This window comes from Geotrypetes seraphini, chromosome 12 (genome assembly GCF_902459505.1).
Source record: "Geotrypetes seraphini chromosome 12, aGeoSer1.1, whole genome shotgun sequence".
NCBI lineage: Eukaryota > Metazoa > Chordata > Amphibia > Gymnophiona > Dermophiidae > Geotrypetes > Geotrypetes seraphini.
The window spans coordinates 68,875,104-68,896,251 of NC_047095.1; the positions used below are offsets into that span (position 1 = coordinate 68,875,104).

General features: G+C 44.2%; 1 protein-coding gene across 4 annotated transcripts in view; it reads left to right on the forward strand.

Moving 5' to 3' along the window:
- The first annotated feature begins 5,206 nt into the window (after nt 1–5,206).
- Nucleotides 5,207–21,148, forward strand: part of LOC117346830 (riboflavin-binding protein-like) — a 46,549-nt gene continuing 30,607 nt past the window's right edge. The window contains exons 1-3 of one of the 4 annotated variants that reach the window (XM_033916972.1): nt 5,207–5,272; nt 11,120–11,277; nt 14,741–14,840. In XM_033916972.1, the coding sequence (XP_033772863.1) occupies nt 11,133–11,277; nt 14,741–14,840 (245 nt within the window). In that variant the 5' untranslated portion in view covers nt 5,207–5,272; nt 11,120–11,132. Of the gene's footprint in view, nt 5,273–7,957; nt 7,997–8,738; nt 8,799–11,119; nt 11,278–14,740; nt 14,841–21,148 lie in introns of those variants that run through there. The other 3 variants (XM_033916973.1, XM_033916974.1, XM_033916971.1) reach the window with 3 other exon arrangements.

Here is a 21,148-nt window from a genome sequence, read left to right on the forward strand (position 1 = left end):
CCCTGCCTGCCCCCTTTCTTTCTTTCTCCCTGCCCTTCCCCAAGCCACTGCCGCTGCCGTTGGGGAACAGGACCCAAACGCCACCAATGGATAGCAGGCCCCGACGCCAACGCCGCACCATGCTCTCTCTGCTTTGGGCTGATCAATCTTCCTCTCCTTGACGTCAATTCTGCCGTCGGAGAGGAAGTTCCGCCCAGCCAGGCAGCGATTGGCTGGCCCGAACTTCCTCTCCGACGGCAGAATTAACGTCGGGGAGAGGAAGATTGATCGGCCCAATAGATCGCCAAGGCAAAGTGAGTCTTGGGATCGACTCACTTTGCCTTGGCGACCTACCGGTCGATCGCGATCGACCTATTGGGCACCCCTGGCTTAGAATTTTGAATAAGCGATCAATCAAATTTATATTAAACTTGAAACTTTAATATCCCCACCTGCCATTATTACCGCATATAAAACAACTTTAAATGAAAGATGAGTTCTTCACACACAATACAGACAGTCCTTCACCAAATACAGAACAAGGGATTAGAAATATGAAGACCAAAATTGACCTGGGAACCCCAAGATATTAAACTCAGCAAGTACTATAACACTAGAGAAACAAAACCAGAAGTGCATTTATTTTTGTACTGAACATAATCAGTTTCGTAGTCATAGGCCCCATCAAAATTTGCCACCTCCTTTACTATGGCTGGTGGGGAACCTGAAACCCTGCCAACTGAATACCACCTTCTCATTCTCCTCCTCCCTGAGTTGCCATCGGTTGCAGAGCTTGGAGAGATCTGGTTGCTGAACTGAAGGAAAAGGACTTCAGCTGGTGGGATTTGGGGATCCCTGCCACATCAGTTATTTATATTTTGCCCTCCTCCCCAATCAGCTGCCTGGCTGTGCAACTGAACACATTACAAAAGACCTGTGATGCAGCTGCCCTGTTTGCCCTTCCCTAATGCCGGCCCTGGCTAGCAGAGGTATAGTAAGGTGTTAAATAAATAATAGCACATCTCTCCACCCACCCCTAGGCTCACATTACCTTTATACAGTACTCCATTTAACTACTCTTAGCAATCCTCCAGTTGATCCTGACAAGGGAAAATCATCACTGATTTAGTTTCCTCTGTCCAGACCTTTCATCAGGAGTCTCTCTTGACTATCAAAGAATCATCCTTTCGTTATAAGCAAACCCACAATTTACTGCTGCATAGTTACTACCTCTAATAAGGAGACTTATCCACCTTCCTTTGATGGAGGCTTTGCAATCCATCTGTAGACTCCCTAGGGTGACTCCCTGGCCCACCTGATCAACCTCACCCCAGAGTTAATTTCCCGCTTCTAGTCTATGGCTCCATTACCCCTTCTTTTGATATAACCCTTCCCAATCTCCTCCTCTAGCTCAAGACCATCCAGTTTCAGTCATACTGCCATTCAGGCATCGGTATAGCCCTTCCTGCTGGGAGAAGTCATTAACTTTTTTCTTTACATTATCTTACAGAATTCACTGGAAGGTGTCTTGTGTGTCCAGCTTGGGACCCTGCGGAGCAGAATTAGATGAGTAAAGAACACATGTTATAGGGGAAAACACCCTCCAGGGATTCAAGACAAAGTTAGACAAGTTCCTGCTGAACCGGAACATATGCAGGTGAGGCTGGACTCAGTTAGGGCTCTAGTCTTTGACCTAAGGGCCACTGCGGGAGCGGACCGCTGGGCACGATGGACCACTGGTCTGACCCAACAACAGCAATTCTTATGTTCTTAAGGACTAAAACAAAAGCTTTCACTTCCGGTCTGAGTAACTTTTATCCTTTTGGTTTTCTTTTCATTATTTTTCTCAGACTTTGTCCTGTATGGCTTTTGGGTTTGTTTGTTTTTAACCAGGGGGGATCTTAATTTCTTTGCCACCCAAAGCCTAATGTTTTAATCTTTATTTTTATTTAACCCTAACTTTTAAACAATATATTGTTTCAACAATACATTCCCCCCAGTCTGGTATAATTGTCTCCTTTTAAGCAGCTGAAACACATATACAGCTTTGATGTATAATCATAACGACTAAACAAAAATCAAATATTTTTGTTATAAGCTTTTAACTTTGTTACTCATGAATAAACCTCTTTCATGAACAAGTGTTGGGTATTTTTCCCTCTTCTTCACTGTCCTGGTAGTTTAGCAGGACTTCCACAGCCTATTACAGCTGGCTCATAGTTTATGGTTTATTGGTATTTAATGTACAGTATACACTAAGAATGGCTAAGAATGCCATATTTATACAGCCAGAAGAAACAAAAGATAAAATAAAATTCTAAAAAAACAGAAGTTCAATGAAAAACCTACCAACTCCCCCACCCCCAGCAAAAGTACCAGGTATTACTCCATTATGTAGGGGCTTCTATCCTTCTTCAATGTGCTGCATTTATTCCTTCCTATTTCACCGATATCGAGTTGGGTCCTGCTACATCGTGCCAAAGCACTACTTAGAGGTCATTGGACTGGGACTATCTGTTGCACAAAAGATCTTTCACATTCTTCCCTCTTTGAAAAGCAAATCATTTCTGTGGATGGACTGACAAAAATATTCCAATACTTTTTGATTACTGAGATGACTAGTGCAGCCCAGATACGACACAATCACTGTTCTTGTGTTTAACAGTTGGACACAACATGGTATTTTCATGATTAAACATTAGATATCAAATAGTAATCATTTCCATATATTCTCTTTTCTACTCTATAGAAAAGTTCATGGATCCATAAAGGCTCCACCTGAGATTTTAATAATGAAACTCACTGTCATGATAATTCCTTGCCTCTTGAGAACAATCCAGAACAGTATGCTGTTGAAATTACTCTGGCCTTGGAAAGTGCGCCAACTACACAGGGTAAACATACTCCTGGGGATCAAAGAAGTAAATGCACAGCATGAAATCAGTCAAACCCACCTCACCCTTTTGATTTAGAGATGTGCAGCATTGCTCTCACATGGGTAGATCTTCATCTCATGCATTGTGCTGCAGGGTTCTCTTTACGCTAGTCTGTCTAACATTTTTCTAGCACCACTGATGACACTGTTTCAGGCTTGTGGTGCTTTTTACTTTGTGAATGATGTGCAGTTGCCAGACTTATTGAAACTGAATGCCAGTCTTGATGCTTTTATAGGCTAAAACTGAATCCCCAAAATGTGAGGCGAGGTGGGTAACACAGGGTCGTATTTCTCCTTTATTGGCCCTCAGTCAGGGGCTGCAAATTCTACTTAAGGAAACAGAATTTGAGGAATGGCATTTAATACTCCTTTCAAGTTTATTGTGGACTTGATATACCATCTATCAGGGTTTCTATACAGTTTACAATAAAGGCAAAGATAAAAACATGTAATTAAAACTTCAGTTAGAACATACAGGGACCTCACAGACTGGGACTGACTAACTTGAGAACAAATCTAGGCCCTCTTTATTCAAGTTGCATTAGGGTTTTTTATCGCACGTCGCTCTGATGTTCATAGGAATTCTACAGACACTGGAGCTTTTACTGCAGCAACTCCCGATAAAAAACCCCTAATGCAGCTTTATTTATGCTTTATCGGGTTTCTTCATCCATATCTGGAGGAAAAGGGGTCTCATTTCCTTATGAAGAAGCTGATACTCATTTTGATTTTGACAATGAAACTCCCTGCCTGCTCAAACATCAGCAATTTCTCCAAAGTGCAACAATTTGGATGGCTTGTAATGCTAAGAGATGTGGAGGGGCATTTTTGAAATTACATCCAAATCTGAGTTTGGACATTTTGTGGAAGACACACAAAATCTAGCATCAAACATGGCCATTTTCAAAACTGCAAAGCATCTATCTAGTACCAGAATTCTATTGCTTCAACGGTTCTCCCTCTGTATCTATTCTTATCTCCCCTCTTTTTTCAACCTTTCAAAGTCCTTTAGATCATTGTAGTCTTATTAGAATGTTTATTTTCTTATTTTTCTCATCTATTCTCTATTTTATTTCTTCATTACTCTACTAATTGTCATTTTTCCAGGTACTTTAGTTAGATTGTGAGCCTTCGGGACAGTAAGGGAATTTCTAAGTACCTATTTTACTTATAATTTTAATGCACCCTATTGTCTATTTTTCTGTAAACCGCTTAGAATCCTAACGGAGTTTAGCGGTATATAAGAAATAAATTACATTACATTACATTACCTGGCCAAAACACAAAGAATAGCAAGATTTCGGAATCCCAGAGAGTAACAAGATTCTAGAATTCCAAAGAGTAGCAACATTCCACGCTACTAATCCAGAGCAAGCAGTGGCTTCCCCCATGTCTTTCTCAATAATAGACTATGGACTTTTCCTCCAGGAACTTGTCCAAATCTTCCTTAAAACCAGCTAAGCTACCCGCTTTTACCACAACCTCTGGCAATGCGTTCCAGAGCTTAACTATTCTCTGAGTGAAAAAAAAATTTCCTTCTATTGGTTTTAAAAGTATTTCCCTGTAACTTCATTGAGTGTCCCCTAATCTTTGTAATTTTTGACAGAGTGAAAAATCGATCCACTTGTACCAATTCTACTCCACTCAGGATTTTATAGACTTCAATCATATCTCCCCCTCAGCCGTCTTTTTGCCAAGTTGAAGAGCCCCAACCTCTTTAGTCTTTCTTCATACATCTTTGGGGTGGGATGGGGTCAGTGATCACTGCAGGAGTGGGGGGGGGGCGTGGGGTCATGCCTTCATCCTTCCAGTGCTCATCTGATCAGTTTGGGCACCTTTTTGGCACTTATTCATTGTTAAAACAGGTCTAACTCCAAACATTAAAATTGTAGCCTGGATGTATTCTAAAGTTATGGTAGAAAAATGTCCAAATCATAAGCCCACCCTAGGCCCACCCACACTATGCCACTAAGATGTCCCCCCTTAAGATTTAGATGAACTGTGGATAAGCAGCACTCTTCAAATTGTAGCTAAAAAGAACTGTGCAGAATCTCTGGCAGAACAGAGACCTTTAAGCTAAAGGATTTGACGTGACTCTGTTTAAAGTCACTTCAGGACTGAGTTTATTTAACATAGTCTAACCTTTGGTTGTATTACTTAAAAGTACATAGTAACTTAATCACTCGAACCATTACAGAAATAAAAGTGGGTTGGCTTTCCAAAAGGGGTCAAGGAAATCAAACAGACCTTGGATACTGCAGAACTGTGATTTATTTAACCAGAAGACATAGAGAAGCTTAACAGCAGAGAGGAGACAGAGGGAAAAGAAGGGACAGAGATTAAAAGAAACTCTAACAGGTAAGGGAGAGAACTGCAAGACCCTGTCATGGGACAGAATTTTCCACAATAGTGCACAGTTATCTATAGTTCGAGCAGGACTTTTGCCATTTACATGTGTCTATCAGCATGCATGTAGAACAGTGATGTTAGTGCAGGTGCAGCTTATCTTAAATGCAGTGGCATGCAGATTTAAAGGAGGCATATTCTGGACATGGTTTGGCATTGCTTCAGAGTACATATGTACTTGAATATAAACCAAGGTAACATTTTTAACTTAAAAAGGGGAGGGGAAGGTTAACTGGAATAAAAACAAGGTAGAAAATTGAATACTCACAAAGTATCAAATAGGTCTCAAGACAGTGAAGACTATCCGATCCTCTCTACACCCCCATGGTATCCAGTGGTTCTTTCCTTCTCCCTCCCCATGTGTCCAACTGTTCTTTCTCCCACCCAGCCCTACCCCACTGTATTCCTTTCTTACCTCCTTGTCCTGGGTCACCACTGGTGTAAGCTGCATAACACCAGATGCATTGCAATTGGCCAACAAGGTTAGATAAAAAAGGAATACCTTGCAGGGGGGTTGGGGAGAAGAAATGCTGGAGACGGAAGGCTCAAGTATAACCCAACATACAATTTTTAATATAGTTTTTTGAAAAAAAAAAAAAAAGCCTCAGTTTATATGTATATTCTGAATTTTCAGAATGGCAATATACAAGGGACAGTCAGGGAAAAATGCTTGAGTACCTGAATAAATTAATGTAAACTGTTCTGAGCTCCCCTGGAAGATTGAATAAATAAAATATATCCTGGAAGGGAAAGATTGCATATATGGCTGTTTGGAGGAGGATGGGCTGGGGAGGGCTTCAATGGCTGGGAGGGTGTAGATGGGCTGGAGTAAGTCTTACCAGAGATTTCGGCAGTTGGAACCCAAGCACAGTACCGGGTAAAGCATTGGATTCTTACCCAGAAATAGCTAAGAAGGAAAAAAATTTAAATTGAATCAGGTTGGGCAGACTGGATGGACCATTCGGGTCTTTATCTGCCGTCATCTACTATGTTACTATATTATATCCAGGTACTGTACTTATTTTATGTGACTTGCCCAGTGTCAAAGGAGCTACAGTGGGAATTGAACCTGGTTCCCAGTTTACTGCACTAGTAGGCTATTCCCCTCGGCCTTTAAACCTGTTACTAGTCATCCCTCCAACCCCTGGATCTGCATAGCACCTTCATTTACAACACATAGCTGTCAGCAGAAGAGCTTGAGTGGGTGGGGGAAGGACAGGGGACTGTGCTGATACCTCTGACATGGAAAAGCACCATAAAGTACTAACGAATTTGAGGGCGGCTCTATCGATCCTACAGGGATGATCACATTTCTACCCCCACCCTGCACTTGCATGTATAAGCAGCAAAACTGTTGTTCCCACTGTATGTGTCAGCAGCACATCTCCATCTTTTTTAGCGGTACAGGAGCCTTTACTAAAACATTGAGGGTTCTTTTGAACATATGGATTTAACCATCCATGACGTCATTAGAGGAAATTAGGCCAGTAGAAGACCCGAAGCAGCGTATTTAGTGTGCCTGGGACGCTGCTGGAGCGGCCAGGTTTGTCAGCCATCTAGCGGTGGGAGGGTCAGCTGGAAGGGTCAACAGGGGTTTCTGTTGTGCTGGGTAGGGTCGGCAGGGGGGGGGAGAATTGCAGCTGTTACCTGGCCGATCCTTACACACGCGCATGCGCACTCCTGCGGCCACAGACCTACAGATCATGGAAGCACGCAGTTAGGAGTGCACATGCACGGCAGGGTTTTATTATATAGGATAACTCATAGTCTGGAGATAGTCTGTTTGGCACCGGCCAAGTAAACGATGTTACAATAATCCAGATGACACAGATCACCTAATCCTCCACTGCCCCAGGTACATTAGATAGAATGTGAGCCCACCAGGACAGACAAGGAAAATGCTTGAGTACCTGATTTGAAACCCATTCTGAGCTCCTTTGGGAGGATGGGCTAAAAAATTGAATGAATGAATAAATGTAATTATCACATGTGAATGCAGTGGCGTACCAAGGGGGGGGGGGGCGGGGGGGCGGTCCGCCCCAGGTACCAAGCCCTGAGGGGGTGCTCCCGGTCCGGTCCAGTTACCCCCCCTGCGCCGGGTGTCGCGTCTGGAAACAGCCTGCAGCAAGATCGCGATGCCAGAGATCTTTGCCTGCTTCGACTGTTTCCTCCGCCACGGTCCTGCCCCTCCTCTGATGTCAGAGGAGGGGCGGGACCGCGGCGGAGGAAACAGCCGAAGCAGGCAAAAATCTCTGGCATCGCGCGATCTTGTTGCAGGCTGTTTCCCCAGGGCAGTAGCGTACCAAGGGGGGCGAGGGGGAGGTCCATCCCGGGTGCCGCCTTAGGGGGGGGTGCACAGCTGGCCCGGTCCCTATCGCGCTCCTACCCTCCCAGCGAAAGCAGCATCGGCGCCATTATCGAAAAAGGTAATGGCGCCAGGCCTTGGAGCACCAAGGCAGACCGCTTCTCCCCCCTCCCAGCCGAAACCCCGCTGACCATCCTATCTCTCTCCCCCCCCCCCAAGTGAACCTTTCTGACCCTCCCAGCGAAAGCAGCAAACCTCCCTCCAGTAGCGTCGGCTTTATCCTCCCTCTGCCGCGTTACTGATGACGTCATCAGTGATGCGGCAGAGGGAGGAGAAAGCCGCGAAGGAGGTTTGCTGCTCTCGCTGGGAAGGTCGGAAAGGTTCACGGGGGGGGGGAGATAGGAGGGTCAGCGGGGGTTCGGCTGGGAGGGGGGGAGAAGCGGACTGCCTCGGTGCTCCATTACCTTCTTCGGGCAGCAGCAGCGTTTACAATTCGCTGCTGTTGCCGGCTTCAGGCCTTGTTATCTGCCGGGTCCTGCCTACTTCCAGTTTTCATGAAGACAGGACCCGACAGAGAGGAAGGCCTGAAGCGGGCAACATCAGTGAATTGTGAATGCTGCTGCTGCCCGATGAAGTTCAGGACATCGGGGAAGGAGCAGGGAGAAATCGGCTGCTGGCTTGGGGGTGAGGGTAGGGAAAGAATCGTGGAAGTGGAGAAATCGGCACGATGGCTTTGTGCAGGCTAGGGGGAGAGAGAAAGAAAGGAAAAAATAAAGAGGGGGGGGCCAGGGGGAGAGAGAAAGAAAGGCAGAAAGAAAGAGGGGGACAAAGGGGAGAGAAAGAAAGGAAGAAATAAAGAGGGGGACCAAGGGGAGAGAAAGAAAGGCAGAAATAAAGAGGGGGTCAAGGGGGAGAGAAAGAAAGGCAGAAAGAAAGAGGAGGGCCAGGGGGAGAGAGAAAGAAAGGCAGAAAGAAAGAGGGGGACCAAGGGGAGAGAAAGAAAGGCAGAAATAAAGAGGGGGGTCAAGGGGGAGAGAAAGAAAGGCAGAAAGAAAGAGGGGGGCCAGGAGGAGAGAGAAAGAAAGGCAGAAATAAAGAGGGGAGCCAGGGGGAGAGAGAAAGAAGAAGGATCAGAAGAAGGACCAGAGACTCATGAAATCACCAGACAAAAAAGTAGGAAAAATGATTTTATTTTCAACTTAGTGATCAAAATGTGTCCGTTTTGAAAATTTATATCTGCTGTCTATATTTTGCACTATGGCCCCCTTTTACTAAACCGCAATAGAGTTTTTTAGCGCAGGGAGCCTATGAGCGTCGAGAGCAGCGTGGGGCATTCAGCGCAGCTCCCTACGCTAAAAACCGCTATCGCAGTTTAGTAAAAAGGGAGGGGGAATATTTGTCTATTTTTGTATAGTTGTTACTGAGGTGACATTGCATAAAGTCATCTGCCTTGACCTCTTTGAAAACCCGCGGAATATAAATGATAATTAACATTTTCTCTGCGTACAGCGTGCTTTGTGTTTTTAAAATTTTATTGTTGGTAGATCATTTTGACTTGGCCACAAAGGTAAGGGGGAGGGAGGGAGGGGAACTGCTGAAAGACATCTAATAATCCTTGCAGGCTTGACTGCAGGGAATTATTTTTGTAAAATCATGTTTTGTTATGTGACTGGCATTATCTAGACTTTAATTTCTATGAATGAATAGAATGAAAATGATATAAAATTACTTGCTTGTTTTTATGTGCGTGCGCTGAAGGAAAGTGGAGAGAGAGTGGGCTGAGGATGCTGAAGGGAAATGGGGAAGAGAGTGGGGAGAAGACGCTGATTTATAAATTGACAATTGTACAGAATATTGTTTCTTTTTATACTTTAATATAAACAATTCAAGGCTTGTGTGGATGGAATCAGGTGGTTTGCGGGGATGGGGACCGAGCTTACGGGGATTAGTCCAATAAAATTGTATTTTTTTATATCTCATTATTTGTTTTATTTTTATTTGTTAATTTATAAAGTGGTGATTGTTATGTATCAGTTTTTTCAAATTTACATCTACTGTCTTTATATTTTGCACTGTATTAGAGGACATGTGTTACTGTTTTTTGTGGTGTTGCATTGTATCCAGGGTCTGGTTTCTTGGAGGATCAGTTTAACTTTTGTCTACATATTTCTATTTTTAGTTTGTGATTATTCCATTTTGGGCGAGGGTGTATCTCTGTTCTGTGTGTATGAAAAAGACATAGTTTTCAGTTGGCATTGACTACAGGACCAATTGACTGTGCGGGATCTGGCTTGTTTAGTTTTACAATGTATGTGTTGGTGTTCTAGTGCTCACTGCAGTGTTTAAGATGCAGCCTTTTCCTAGGTACACTCTTGTGGTGCGATATGTAGATTGGTACTAAAAATCATATTTTTCATATAGATGGGGGGGGTGTCAAAAAATGATGGGCCCTGGGTGCCACATACCCTAGGTACGCCACTGCCTGCAACTACTCCATATGTACTTCTAATGTCATGACAATTTAGACATAATTTATGTTTTGTTATGTTTGGAATAATGGTTACATATATGAGGTTCAATAAAAGAAAATTTTCACTGCCTGTTTCTATTCTGACCATTTATTCCATTTCATGGTTATTGCAAAAAAAAAAAAAAATTTTTTTACATGGGGGGGGGGGGGGGTGTCAAAAAATGATGGGCCCTGGGTGCCACATACCCTAGGTACGCCACTGTGTGAATGCAATGTTAATTGTGAATCAAAATTGGTGTGTCTAGCACAAATCTTACGTCATGTCTCACTCCCTCTCCTCCTGAATTCCTTCCTCCTCTATTCTGCTCCATGTGTCAACCTCCTGAAATTGCAACCTCTCACTACTGAATGTATTCGTTTTAGAACTCTGTAGCCTTCTCCGTTTTAAGTTTGTAAGTCTAGAACTGTATGTCAGTCGGTGCACTAATCAGTACGATGTATGTGTTGTTGCATGTCACCCCTTCTCAGCTCCCCTGGGAGGACAGGCTAAAAAACTAACAATTAGTCAAACTGTGCAAAAGAAAGAAAGGGAAGAGAGACTTAAGAGATAACCAGACTGAAGTGGGAGTCCACCTGTAGTTGATTTTCAGATGCATTTCCTGAAGCTCCAATGCCGCTTGGCTTCATACAGCCCCTTGAATAAGAGGAGCCATGTTCAAGTGATGCTGTAAGCTTTGGCCTGCACAGCTATGATTAATAAGCTCCCAGGCCATGTGGCTGATCGAGGGATGGGAGCCAGCTCTGTTTTTTAATAGGAAACAGAAACACGCTCAGTTTAAGAAGTCTTGTTTGGCAGCATGGGGCTGTACAATGACAACTTCTGAAAAGGCTTCCAAACACTTTCTTTCTTTTATTAAAGGGCCCTGAATGTAGTGTATTGTCACTAGTGAAACTCTGCCCTTGGCTATGGGGCCTGCTTCAAGCAATCCTTGATCTTTAATCTGAGCCTCTTTCTGTGTTGTAGGAGCCGAAGGAAGATGCAGATGTGGGTTACAATTACCATTTTTGCCCTGCTCTCAACAGTCACCTGCCACCACCATCTAAAATGTCTGAAAGGGCCATACCACAAGCCCTTGCCCAGCGTGGAGCTGGACTTACAAGAGTGTCAACTGTACTCTGCATGTATGTGACTCTTCAGTTTTTAGCACCTCTATAACCTTCATTGCAAAAGCACCAAGCATGCAACCTTCTGGGCAACTGTTACAAGTTAGTTAAACTGATTCCCTGTTTATTGAAATTTTATGTAAACCAAGTCAAGCCCCTAATTCAGGAGATGACACGGTTTATAAATCTAAGGCTTAGATTAGACTCCAAACCCTCTTATGCTAAGGAGGGTGCATTCTTTCCTGCAGAGGACCCCCAATGGATGTGCAAGATGAGATCCTTCAATTGTAAGGGGTATCGCTTTCAGTGCCTACTATATAGCCACAGGCACCCTGAATTCTGAGACAGAGCAAAGTTCCCCCTAAAATTGTACTTCAATCTTAGCATGGGAAGTAAAATGTTGTCATGCTCGTTACCAAGTTATGTTCCACAGATTGTTTACAGATGGATTTTTTTTACCACTGATAATAAGAAAGTGTCATCTACACGACGGTATTTAATTTCCAGTTACTTTGTAATTCTTTTAGAAGATAATTTGATAATACTGTACTAAACAGTCAAAAAATAAATAAAAACCCTTCTATTCCTAAAACACATAAAACCAAACTAACACAATCAGAAATGTCCCAAGCATCACCTACAACTACTCCATATGAACTTCTAATATCATGACAACTCAGATGCAATCCTTAACAACTCAAAGAAATGTACAAACTACTCCCTAAATACTTCTAATCTCCGGACAAACCATTTGTAATCCACCTTGAACTGCAAGGTAATGGCGGAATAGAAATCCCTAATGTAATATATACCGTATAGTGTATATCACCTGGCCAAAATGGCATAATGAAGTCTCCACTCTCAAATATTAGAAGCTTATAAATGAATTTCTATTTACTGAGCTGAGTTGATAATCATAAGACTGTCTCCAAAAGAAGGAAGACAAAAGAGAACAGGAGTTGCTTCACTAAGGGATCCTTGTACTAAGGCGCTTTAATGGATTTACTGTGCACTAAAAGCCATGCAGCCAATAGGTATACCACGGGCTGCATGGCATCAAACGCACAATAATTCATTAACGAGTTCTAAATCCATGAAGACTAGCTAACACCTTATGAAACATTTCAATCCTCTGAAGCAACCCGCTCTACTCTGTAACACCTCTGGACATGTCCAGAAATCCTCTTCTGTAATCCGCCTTGAACCGCAAGGTAATGGCGGAATAAAAATCACTAATGTCATGTAAATCCGTCAGTGTACATTAGTAAAAGGGACCACAGCTGGAGAATGGAGGAAGGTTTCATAAATTAGGCCCTCAAGCTGTGTTAAATGGATTTATGCAGTCTCTTGAGGCTGTTTCATGGCATGCATACTGGCAAGGACAGGATTCAGGCAGCAACTTACTTTTTTAAATCCTTTCCTTCAATCTGGGATCAAATAAATTGTTTATTGGAAAACCATGTAGCGTTATCTTATGATACTGTGATATTTGGAATGTCTATGAGAAAAAAGAGTCAGATATCATCGAGTAATAAACTTTTAATGATCATGACTGGAGTTGCCATCCAACATATTACTAATAACTGGAAAGATCATACTAGGTTGAATTTTAATTTTTGGTGGAATTCATTATGTCACATATATAGAATGGAAAGATCAATAGCGATACAAAATGGAAATTATAATAATTTTATTAAAATTTGGGAGCCATTAATGTCTTTTTGTCATGATTAAATGCTATTTTTCTATTAGTTATACACCATATAGTATTGGGAGGGGGGAGGGATACAAATATAGGTTCTTATTATGAATGAAGGGCTTTGAGGGAGGGTGGGGAGAGGGTTACATTTGTATTTTTAGATTATAATGATAAGATATGCAAGTGCTCTGATTAATTGTGTTTATTATGATTGTTGTACACTTGATGAAAGTTTTAAAAATGAATAAAGAATTATAAAAAAAAAAAAATCCTTCCCTGGACATATCTTACTACACGGTTCCTGCCAGCCCTTTTGTAAATATGCTTGCAGCAGGATTTAAAAAGTGTGGAACCAGATTAAATTCCCACTGTGTCTTGCAGTTCTGGCAAGTCACTTGCTCCAGGGATTGCTCAAGGGATCAGAGAAAGTACCTGCATATTATACTGTACATGGAATAGCAGAAAGAAAGGTCGGATTCAGCGCCTCCTATCACAATGACGTTTGCGTTAGAGTTACCAGACGTCCGGATTTCCCCAGACATGTCCTCCTTTTCGAGGACATGTCCAGGGGTCCGGACGGCTTTTCAAAACCCGGCTCTTTGGGCTTTGAAAAGCTTCCCATCAAAGTCGTGTCGGGAAGGGGCATCTGCACATGTGTGCAATGTCATTGTGTCATGTCCGTGCATGCGCGGATGCCGTTTGGGAGCGGGACTGGGGGGTGAAACTTGAGTGTGGCAGGTGGAATAGGACGGAACAGGGCGGACCTGGGGGCGTGGCCATGGGTCCAGATTTTCCTTCGGGAAAATCTGGTGACCCTAGTTTGTGTGTCAATCACAATGGAATCGCGCCTAAGTGAAATGTAGGTGCCGGAAACGTAGGCCAGGGTTTTAAAGGCTACATTTCCAGCGCCTGTCTTTCACAAGAATTGTGTCTAATGAGGCACCTAAGGCCACTTCCGGCATTAACCATGCCCATAGTGGCCTTAAGGTGCTGTGCCTCCTTAGACGGGAGAACGGCGCCAGTTTTGGAGACACCTTAGGCACCTCCATTTTCTGTAATGATCTTTGTTGGGTTTTAACTGGCGCAGTCAATTACTAAGCCAATTAAACCAATAAAATTAGGCGACTTTAGGATTGCCTAATGCCACCTAACATAAGGTGCCGTTATTAGAATCTGGCCCCAAAGGCCTCCAATAGCACACCAGTTCTTTATTGAAAGACCCGTCACAATCTGTGTTTCGGCGTATTCGCCTGCATCAGGGGTCAGCTATTAAAATCCGCTCTGTAATTCTTTTGGCGCACCCCTAAGGAGCTTCCTGTGGTAGTATTTTAGACGTTTTGCTGATGAGGCGACTTTTACTAGTCAGTCCTCAGTACATTGGATCTCATTATGTGCTAGGAAGATTTTATTAAATTATTACAATTTTTTGATATCCTGCCGAAGTTTCAGAAAGCATCTCTCAGTGGTTTACAATACTGTACTCAAAAACAGCAGAAAAAAAAGTCGGAGTAGTCTCCGTGAGTGTGGTCATCTTGTAACTTGACTAAAATCCTGGTTATGAAGCCAATTTTGAGCGCCTCGAACTTTGCCTTAGTTGCTCGAGGATGAGTTCAAATGGCAAAGCATTCCAGAAAAGAGACCTGCCAGGGAATACTGTAACCACTCGGATTTGCTTGCAGGAGAAGAATGGTGTAGAAATTCATAATAAACATAAATATAGAACTTAAAACATTTCTGGAAATGAAGTAACACTTCTCACTCTGCATCCTTCCTTCCTGAAAGCATCCTGCTGCTATGCAAACTTCACCGAGAAGCTGACTCCCTCCCCGATGGTGAAACTAGACAATTTCTACTGGGACAGGTGTGGCACTTTAAGTAAAAAGTAAGTAAATCTTCCAACCTGGCTCATCTGCAACATAAGCTGCTGGCTTTACACTGTATTCCCATAGACCAGTGGTCCCCAACCGTGTCCTGGAGGACCACCAGCCAGTCGAGTTTTCCCGATAGTCCTAATGAATATTCATGAGAGAGATTGACATATAATGAAAGTGACAGGCATGCAAATCTGCCCCATGCATATTCATTTGAGCTATTCTGAAAACCAGACTGGCTGGTGGTCCTCCAGGACAGGGTTGGGGGACCACTGCCATAGTCTACAAGTTGAAACATTAGAGTGTTACAAATGTTATTACTTGGTTTTTTTTGGATGGGGGGCATGAAGGAAGGTTGTGGATGTGCAGTTTCCTCCTGTTTCTTTGGGTGTCCAGCTGAACTGGAACAGGTCTCTGTTGGGCTCTGTCACCATATGCAACTCCTAAAAAACCTTGGCCCTTTCAACCATATCTCCCCAGCACTGAACTAGGTCCACTGGCTCCCAATACAATATCTTCAAACAACTAGTTTAGCATTTAAATACTTCCACGACATGACACCTGACTATGTAGTGGTCCCTCCATTCGCAATGGGAACTCAGACTTTCCAACCCTCCAGCAAACTGCCTTCACCGGAAGACAGCCTGAAAACGATCATATTCCTGCCATTAGGGCAATTGATAACCTACTGACCTAAAGTCGCTTCTTTTCATGGACCGGATCAATTCTGGTCTCAAACTTTAACAGACTTGCTGTGACATACCTTACCTCAGAATACCTGAGCCTGCTAACCAGTTCCTCTACCGTTCACTGCAGACATGTTAATATCCATTCATGACTCTATGGTTTATTTTCTTAGGTTCTGCAAAACATGTGTTTCTTAGTCACATTCTCTATAAGTTGTAAGTTATTGATTCTGTAGCTTTGTGTCTTTGATCCTGTAACACAGTGTATTGCAAACTGTGTGCCAAGGCACACTACTGTGCCTTCTGAGATTTTAAGTGTACCGCGGCTCCGGCGCCTGTGTCAGCTGACTTCTACCGGGACTGACTTTTGGACGCGTGTCTTCCTGCCTCCTGCCTTCTGACGCACGTCTTCCGGGACTTCTGCCTCCTGCTTTCGACTTCTCTCCGCACCCCCAGACCAGCAGCGGCAGCACTGTACGCTTTAACTTCGGCACACAGCTGCTGCTAGCAGTAGTTTAGCCGCGGTTTCATCAGGCAGCCTTGGGGCCTTTGCTAGGCCTCAATCGGGAATGGAAGAGAAGGAGGGGAGTCTGGTAGCACTATAGAAATAATAACAGTAATGGTAGTAGAGAGAGATGCCAGATTATGGGAAGAAGAGGAGAGAGATGCCAGACTGGGAAGGGGGGGGGGAAAGAAGGAGAGAGATGGCAGACCACGGGGGGGGGGGGGGGGAGGAGGGAAGGAGAGAGATGTCAGACCATGGAAATAGGGAGGGAAGGAGAGAGAGATAGGAAGGGAAGGTAAGACATAGAAAAGTAGATTTTAAGAAGAAAGCAGAAAAATGGAAATATTGAATGTTAAGTTAATGCCAAAGATGGATGCAAGGCAGAAAGTGAAGGAGGAGAGAAAAACAGTCAATGGATAAGAAGGCCCTGGAAACAGTTAAAAGCACAGAAAAATAAAGTCACCAGACAACAAAGGTAGGGAAAATGATTTTATTTTCAATATAGTGATTGAAATGTGTCAGTTTTGAGAATTCATATCTGCTGTGTATATTGTGTGAATATAAAAAATGAATGGAAAAAATTGCATTACAATTAGTAAAAGGGGTGGGATCTGGGTAAGAACTTGGGTGGAGTTTGGGAGGTCTGTGGTTAGGGGTACTCAGTTGATATTTGTTAGACTTCCCTGCTGGCACGCCTTCTGGCATTTCAGGGCCTGTCTGGAGGGCCTCTGCGCATGCGTGGATGTCAGCGTGGATGGAAGGCTATATGCCTTCATTTATGCAGAGCTACCCTGGGGGTTCTTGATCAGGGTCTGTAATCACTCTTCTCTCTGGACCTAGATGAACACCAGATGGCAGTAGTGAGACTCCCTCTCCTAGCTTTCCTAGCCCTGGCAGGCCCCAGGAGCAGAAACCAGAGCTGGAAAAGTGAACCCAGATCCTCTGAGGATATCTGGCCTTGCTTAGTTCTGCCTTCAGCCCTGCCCCCACACTAACCTCCGATCTCCTTCCCCGAGCTCAAGGCCACGTCTGGAGGCCCTCTGCGCATGTGTAGGCATCAACATCATGACATCACGCGCCAACATCTGCGCACGTGCAGAGGGCCTCCAGACATGGCCCCGAGTTTGGGGACTTCCAAAATTAGGACAAATTGCTGGGTTTTGGAAATCTCTCCGGGCACCTGGACAGTCCTCTACAAAGAGGACACGTCTGGTAGTCCTAGCTTTGGGCTTTGTTAAGTGAATTTAATGCCGATGGAAAGCTTACAGTCTGATAGCAGCCCCCCCCCCCCCTTTTCTCCACAGGACAGGTACAGCATATGAAGTCCAAAGCAGACTTCACACACACATAGAAATGCATACAATCACACAGACACTGAAAATAATGCACATTACAAAGTTTGTTGAGAAGACATGGGAGGGTCTAGGTCTTGGATCAAATATTGTATTTGTAAGGACAGAGAGGAAGATGATAATCCCTCAGTGGAAGTAGGAGAGGTCAGCACTGCAGTGTAAGAGAATTTAATGTGGCCAGAACTGATAAGGACATTAGGTTAAAAAATGGGAGTGCAGAGGGGATGGGCATGTATTCAAAGTGGAAGAGAACGAGACATGAGTGGACTGCAGGATTTTCATCCACCCTGCTTTGCTATATAACACTAAGGTTTCCCAGCATCAAACATTATCTCTCCATAAAGTGGGTACTCCATTCTCACACCCTCTCAGTCCTTCCTCTTACTGCCCTTTGCTCTGCCACAGTGCATGGTGCTGACAGGTACAACCATAAAAGAGAAATTTAAAAAAAACCTTTAATAGGGAAGTACAATGAACGTGACAGAGTCTTCTCTGCTGTGTGTCAGGCATAAAAATGAGCATCTGTGTGACAGTGGCCGTGTACAAGATTTTTAACACAAACTCCTTTGTGTGGTATAGTTTTAAGCTACAAATTCACTGTAGGGTGAGGGGTCCCATGATTTTGACATCTCTTCATTTCCCAGCACATAGAGCACAATTGTCTGACTGGGCACCTCCATGCCAACTGGTGAGAGCAATACTATAATGGCATTTGAACACCCAGATTCCATTATACTGTAGATAGAATATTAGTGTAACTCAGTGGCACCACACTGGGCATTAACACTCCCGCAGATGCCATAGACATATAATGCAGAAATCCTGAAGGAAATAAAAAAATACTTTACTAATAAGATTGAAAGAAATAATAATAAAGTGGGCTTGTTGCAGGTTTTCGGGTCTCGCTGCAGGCTTCAGAGCATACCCTGAAAAAAGCCACAGCATGGTGGCTGAAACGTCGGTTTCTACCTGACAAAGATGCCGCAAGACCTGCAACAAACACAATGCCAGCTGTGGAAACCCTGAAAGAACAACTAACCCAACTCCACGGGAAGAACACCTTTAAACCTACCAGAGACCTTTTCCATTCTATGGACTTTCCTGCCAAAATTCACATTTCTGGCCAACTGACTTTCCTGCCAAAATTCAAATTGGTGGACTGCCCTGTTTGCAATCAGGTCAGTGAATCCACTATTTCCAAAGTCACTCTGCAGACTTCAGAGCATGGTGGCTGAAACGTTGGTTTCTACCTGCAAGACGCAAAAACCTGCAACAAGCACAATGCCAGCTGCAGAAACCCTGAGAGAACAATAATAAAGTGGGACAAATGTTTTCATTGGTGAAGAAGTTAGTGGGTGATTTGGGAATTTTTTTTTTAAAAAAGTAACATTAGGCCTAAATCAGAAGCCCTGGCTGATTACTTCACTCTTAAAGTGATCAACTTGAGAAACAACATTTCTCTACATAACATACCCTCCCCCCCCCTTATACAAAACCTTTCTCTGCCCTGCTATAAGGTCATTCTTAAAGCTTATTTTTAACAGGTGTTTTTGGCTAGCGGCGAGGTTTGATGGGTGGATGCATCCCCTGATGGACTTTTCAGTCCTAGATGTCCTTTTCCTGTGTGTTTGCTGACCTTTTCTACTATAGTTTTGGCATTGCCTATTTCTTTTAACTTTGTGAACTGCTTTGACCTTCTGCATTAGTAAAGACGGAATGTAAAGCATTCGTAAATGTAGACAAACGAGTGTGCGCTCTTTCCATACATAGTACACACTCTGTAAGCAAAATGAGCCCTCTTTACATACAGGGCCACATTCAGTAATTAGGCACTGTTATGATCCATGGTATTAGTGACCTGGATTGGCTACCAGTCGGGTTTTCAGGATAGTCCTAATGCCAAAGCCATAGGAGTTCAAGGCGGTTTACAATAAGAAGAGCAGGACAATCAGCGAAATAATTACAATGAAAGTCGTCAAATACATGTAGGTGATCAGAGAAAGGGAGAACGTCAGAGAATTATACACAATGTAGGGTCATCAAGTACATGTAGGTAGAAAACAGAGATAAGGCTCTCTACACTAAATGAGGCTCTCTACACTAAATCAGTGTTTCTCAACATGTGGTACACGTATTCTTAGGGGTAAGCGAACCACTTGATGGGGGTCTCCCGCCCCCCTTCCTCCTTAATGGCTGACGCTGCCGAGGATCTCATGCCCTCCTTATTGCTTGCCTGCCCACCCACCCTCTTCACCAAAGCTGTTGCCACTGCCGGGGATCCCATGCCCTTCTTCCTGCCCACCTCCTCCACTGAAGCCGACCCAAAGGGCTTCCCTCCAAAGTCAGAGCAGATGACAGAGGGAAGCCTTCTGGCTCAGCAGGGGATCCCAGTTACCTCCTTCCAGATGGGCTGTTCCTTCCTGCCTTCAGCGGTTACCTAGCATTGTGTAACAAGTCCTGATTAGAGAATGACACGGCAATCTATCTCCATCTCCATTCCGTTCTCTTGAGTTCTGGCTCTGTAGCTCCAACACTTATGATTTTAAAGTCTGGAAGTTTGTGTCATTCCCTAGACAGAAGAGGTCATCCCCTGATCTAGTGGCACATGGATGCAGCAACCTCCACGTGCACTGATCTAGCTGCATGTGAAGGTTGCCATCCGCATGCGCCAGTACATCAGGTGTCCTCTGACGGTGCTGGATCATGCACGTGTCAGTGTGAACCCAGCTGTATCAGTCGGAGCAGACAGCAACAGCACCTGCGCTGAATTAATGAAGGAAGCAGGAGATGGTACTCGGATATCTTGGAGGACCCTGGGTACGTTGTTGATCACTATGAGAGTTTCCACAGAAACTCCTTCCATCCCTGCAGAGCCTGTTCTCTGGCATCTCGCCCTCCTCTGACGCAACTTTTTTTTCCAATTCTTCGGCATTTTTTCTGCCCTCTACGTAATTTCAACAGATTTGCATGCCTGGCACCTCCATTATATGCAGATCTCTGTCATGCATATTCATTAGGAGACATGATCGAGACGTTTAAGTATATTACCGGCCGTATCGAGATGGAAGAAGAGATTCTCTTTCTCAAAGGACCGTCAGCCACAAGAGGGCATCCGCTCAAACTCAGGGGCGGGAAATTTCATGGCGACACCAGGAAATATTTCTTCACCGAGAGAGTGGTTGATCCTTGGAACGAGCTCCCGGTGCAGGTGATCGAGGCAAACAGCGTGCAAGAATTTAAGAGCAAATGGGATGCCCATGTGGGATCCCTTAGAGGGTTAAGCCAAGGGAACCTGTCACCAGGAGTGGGATCCCTAGGATAGTAGACTTGGGGGTGGGTCAGTAGAGTGGGCAGACCTGATGGGCTATGGCCCTTATCTGCCGTCATCTTCTATGTTTCTATGTTTCTATCCTCAGGGCTGGATTAAAGGATAAGCCCAGTAGGCACGTACCTAGGTCCCGAAGATGTCAGAGGGGCCCGCCGGTGTGGTGCTTTAGGGCCATTTGGGTACTCGCAGTCCAGACATTTCTCCCCCACCTTTGCGAACACCTTTCCGATGTTTTGTTTTGTCAAATGGGCCCCGGCATCAACAGCACATGCTATCTTGTGAGCGGTGCTTGGCCCAAAGCTTCCCCTCCAAGGCGGAAACAGGAAACTGCGTCAGACGGAAAGCTTTGGGCCGAGCACCGCTCACAAGATAACATGTGCCGTTGATGCCGGAGCCCACTGTGAGTGCTAAGTCTTTCAGCATCTCTCCCCCCCCCACCCCGAAAGGG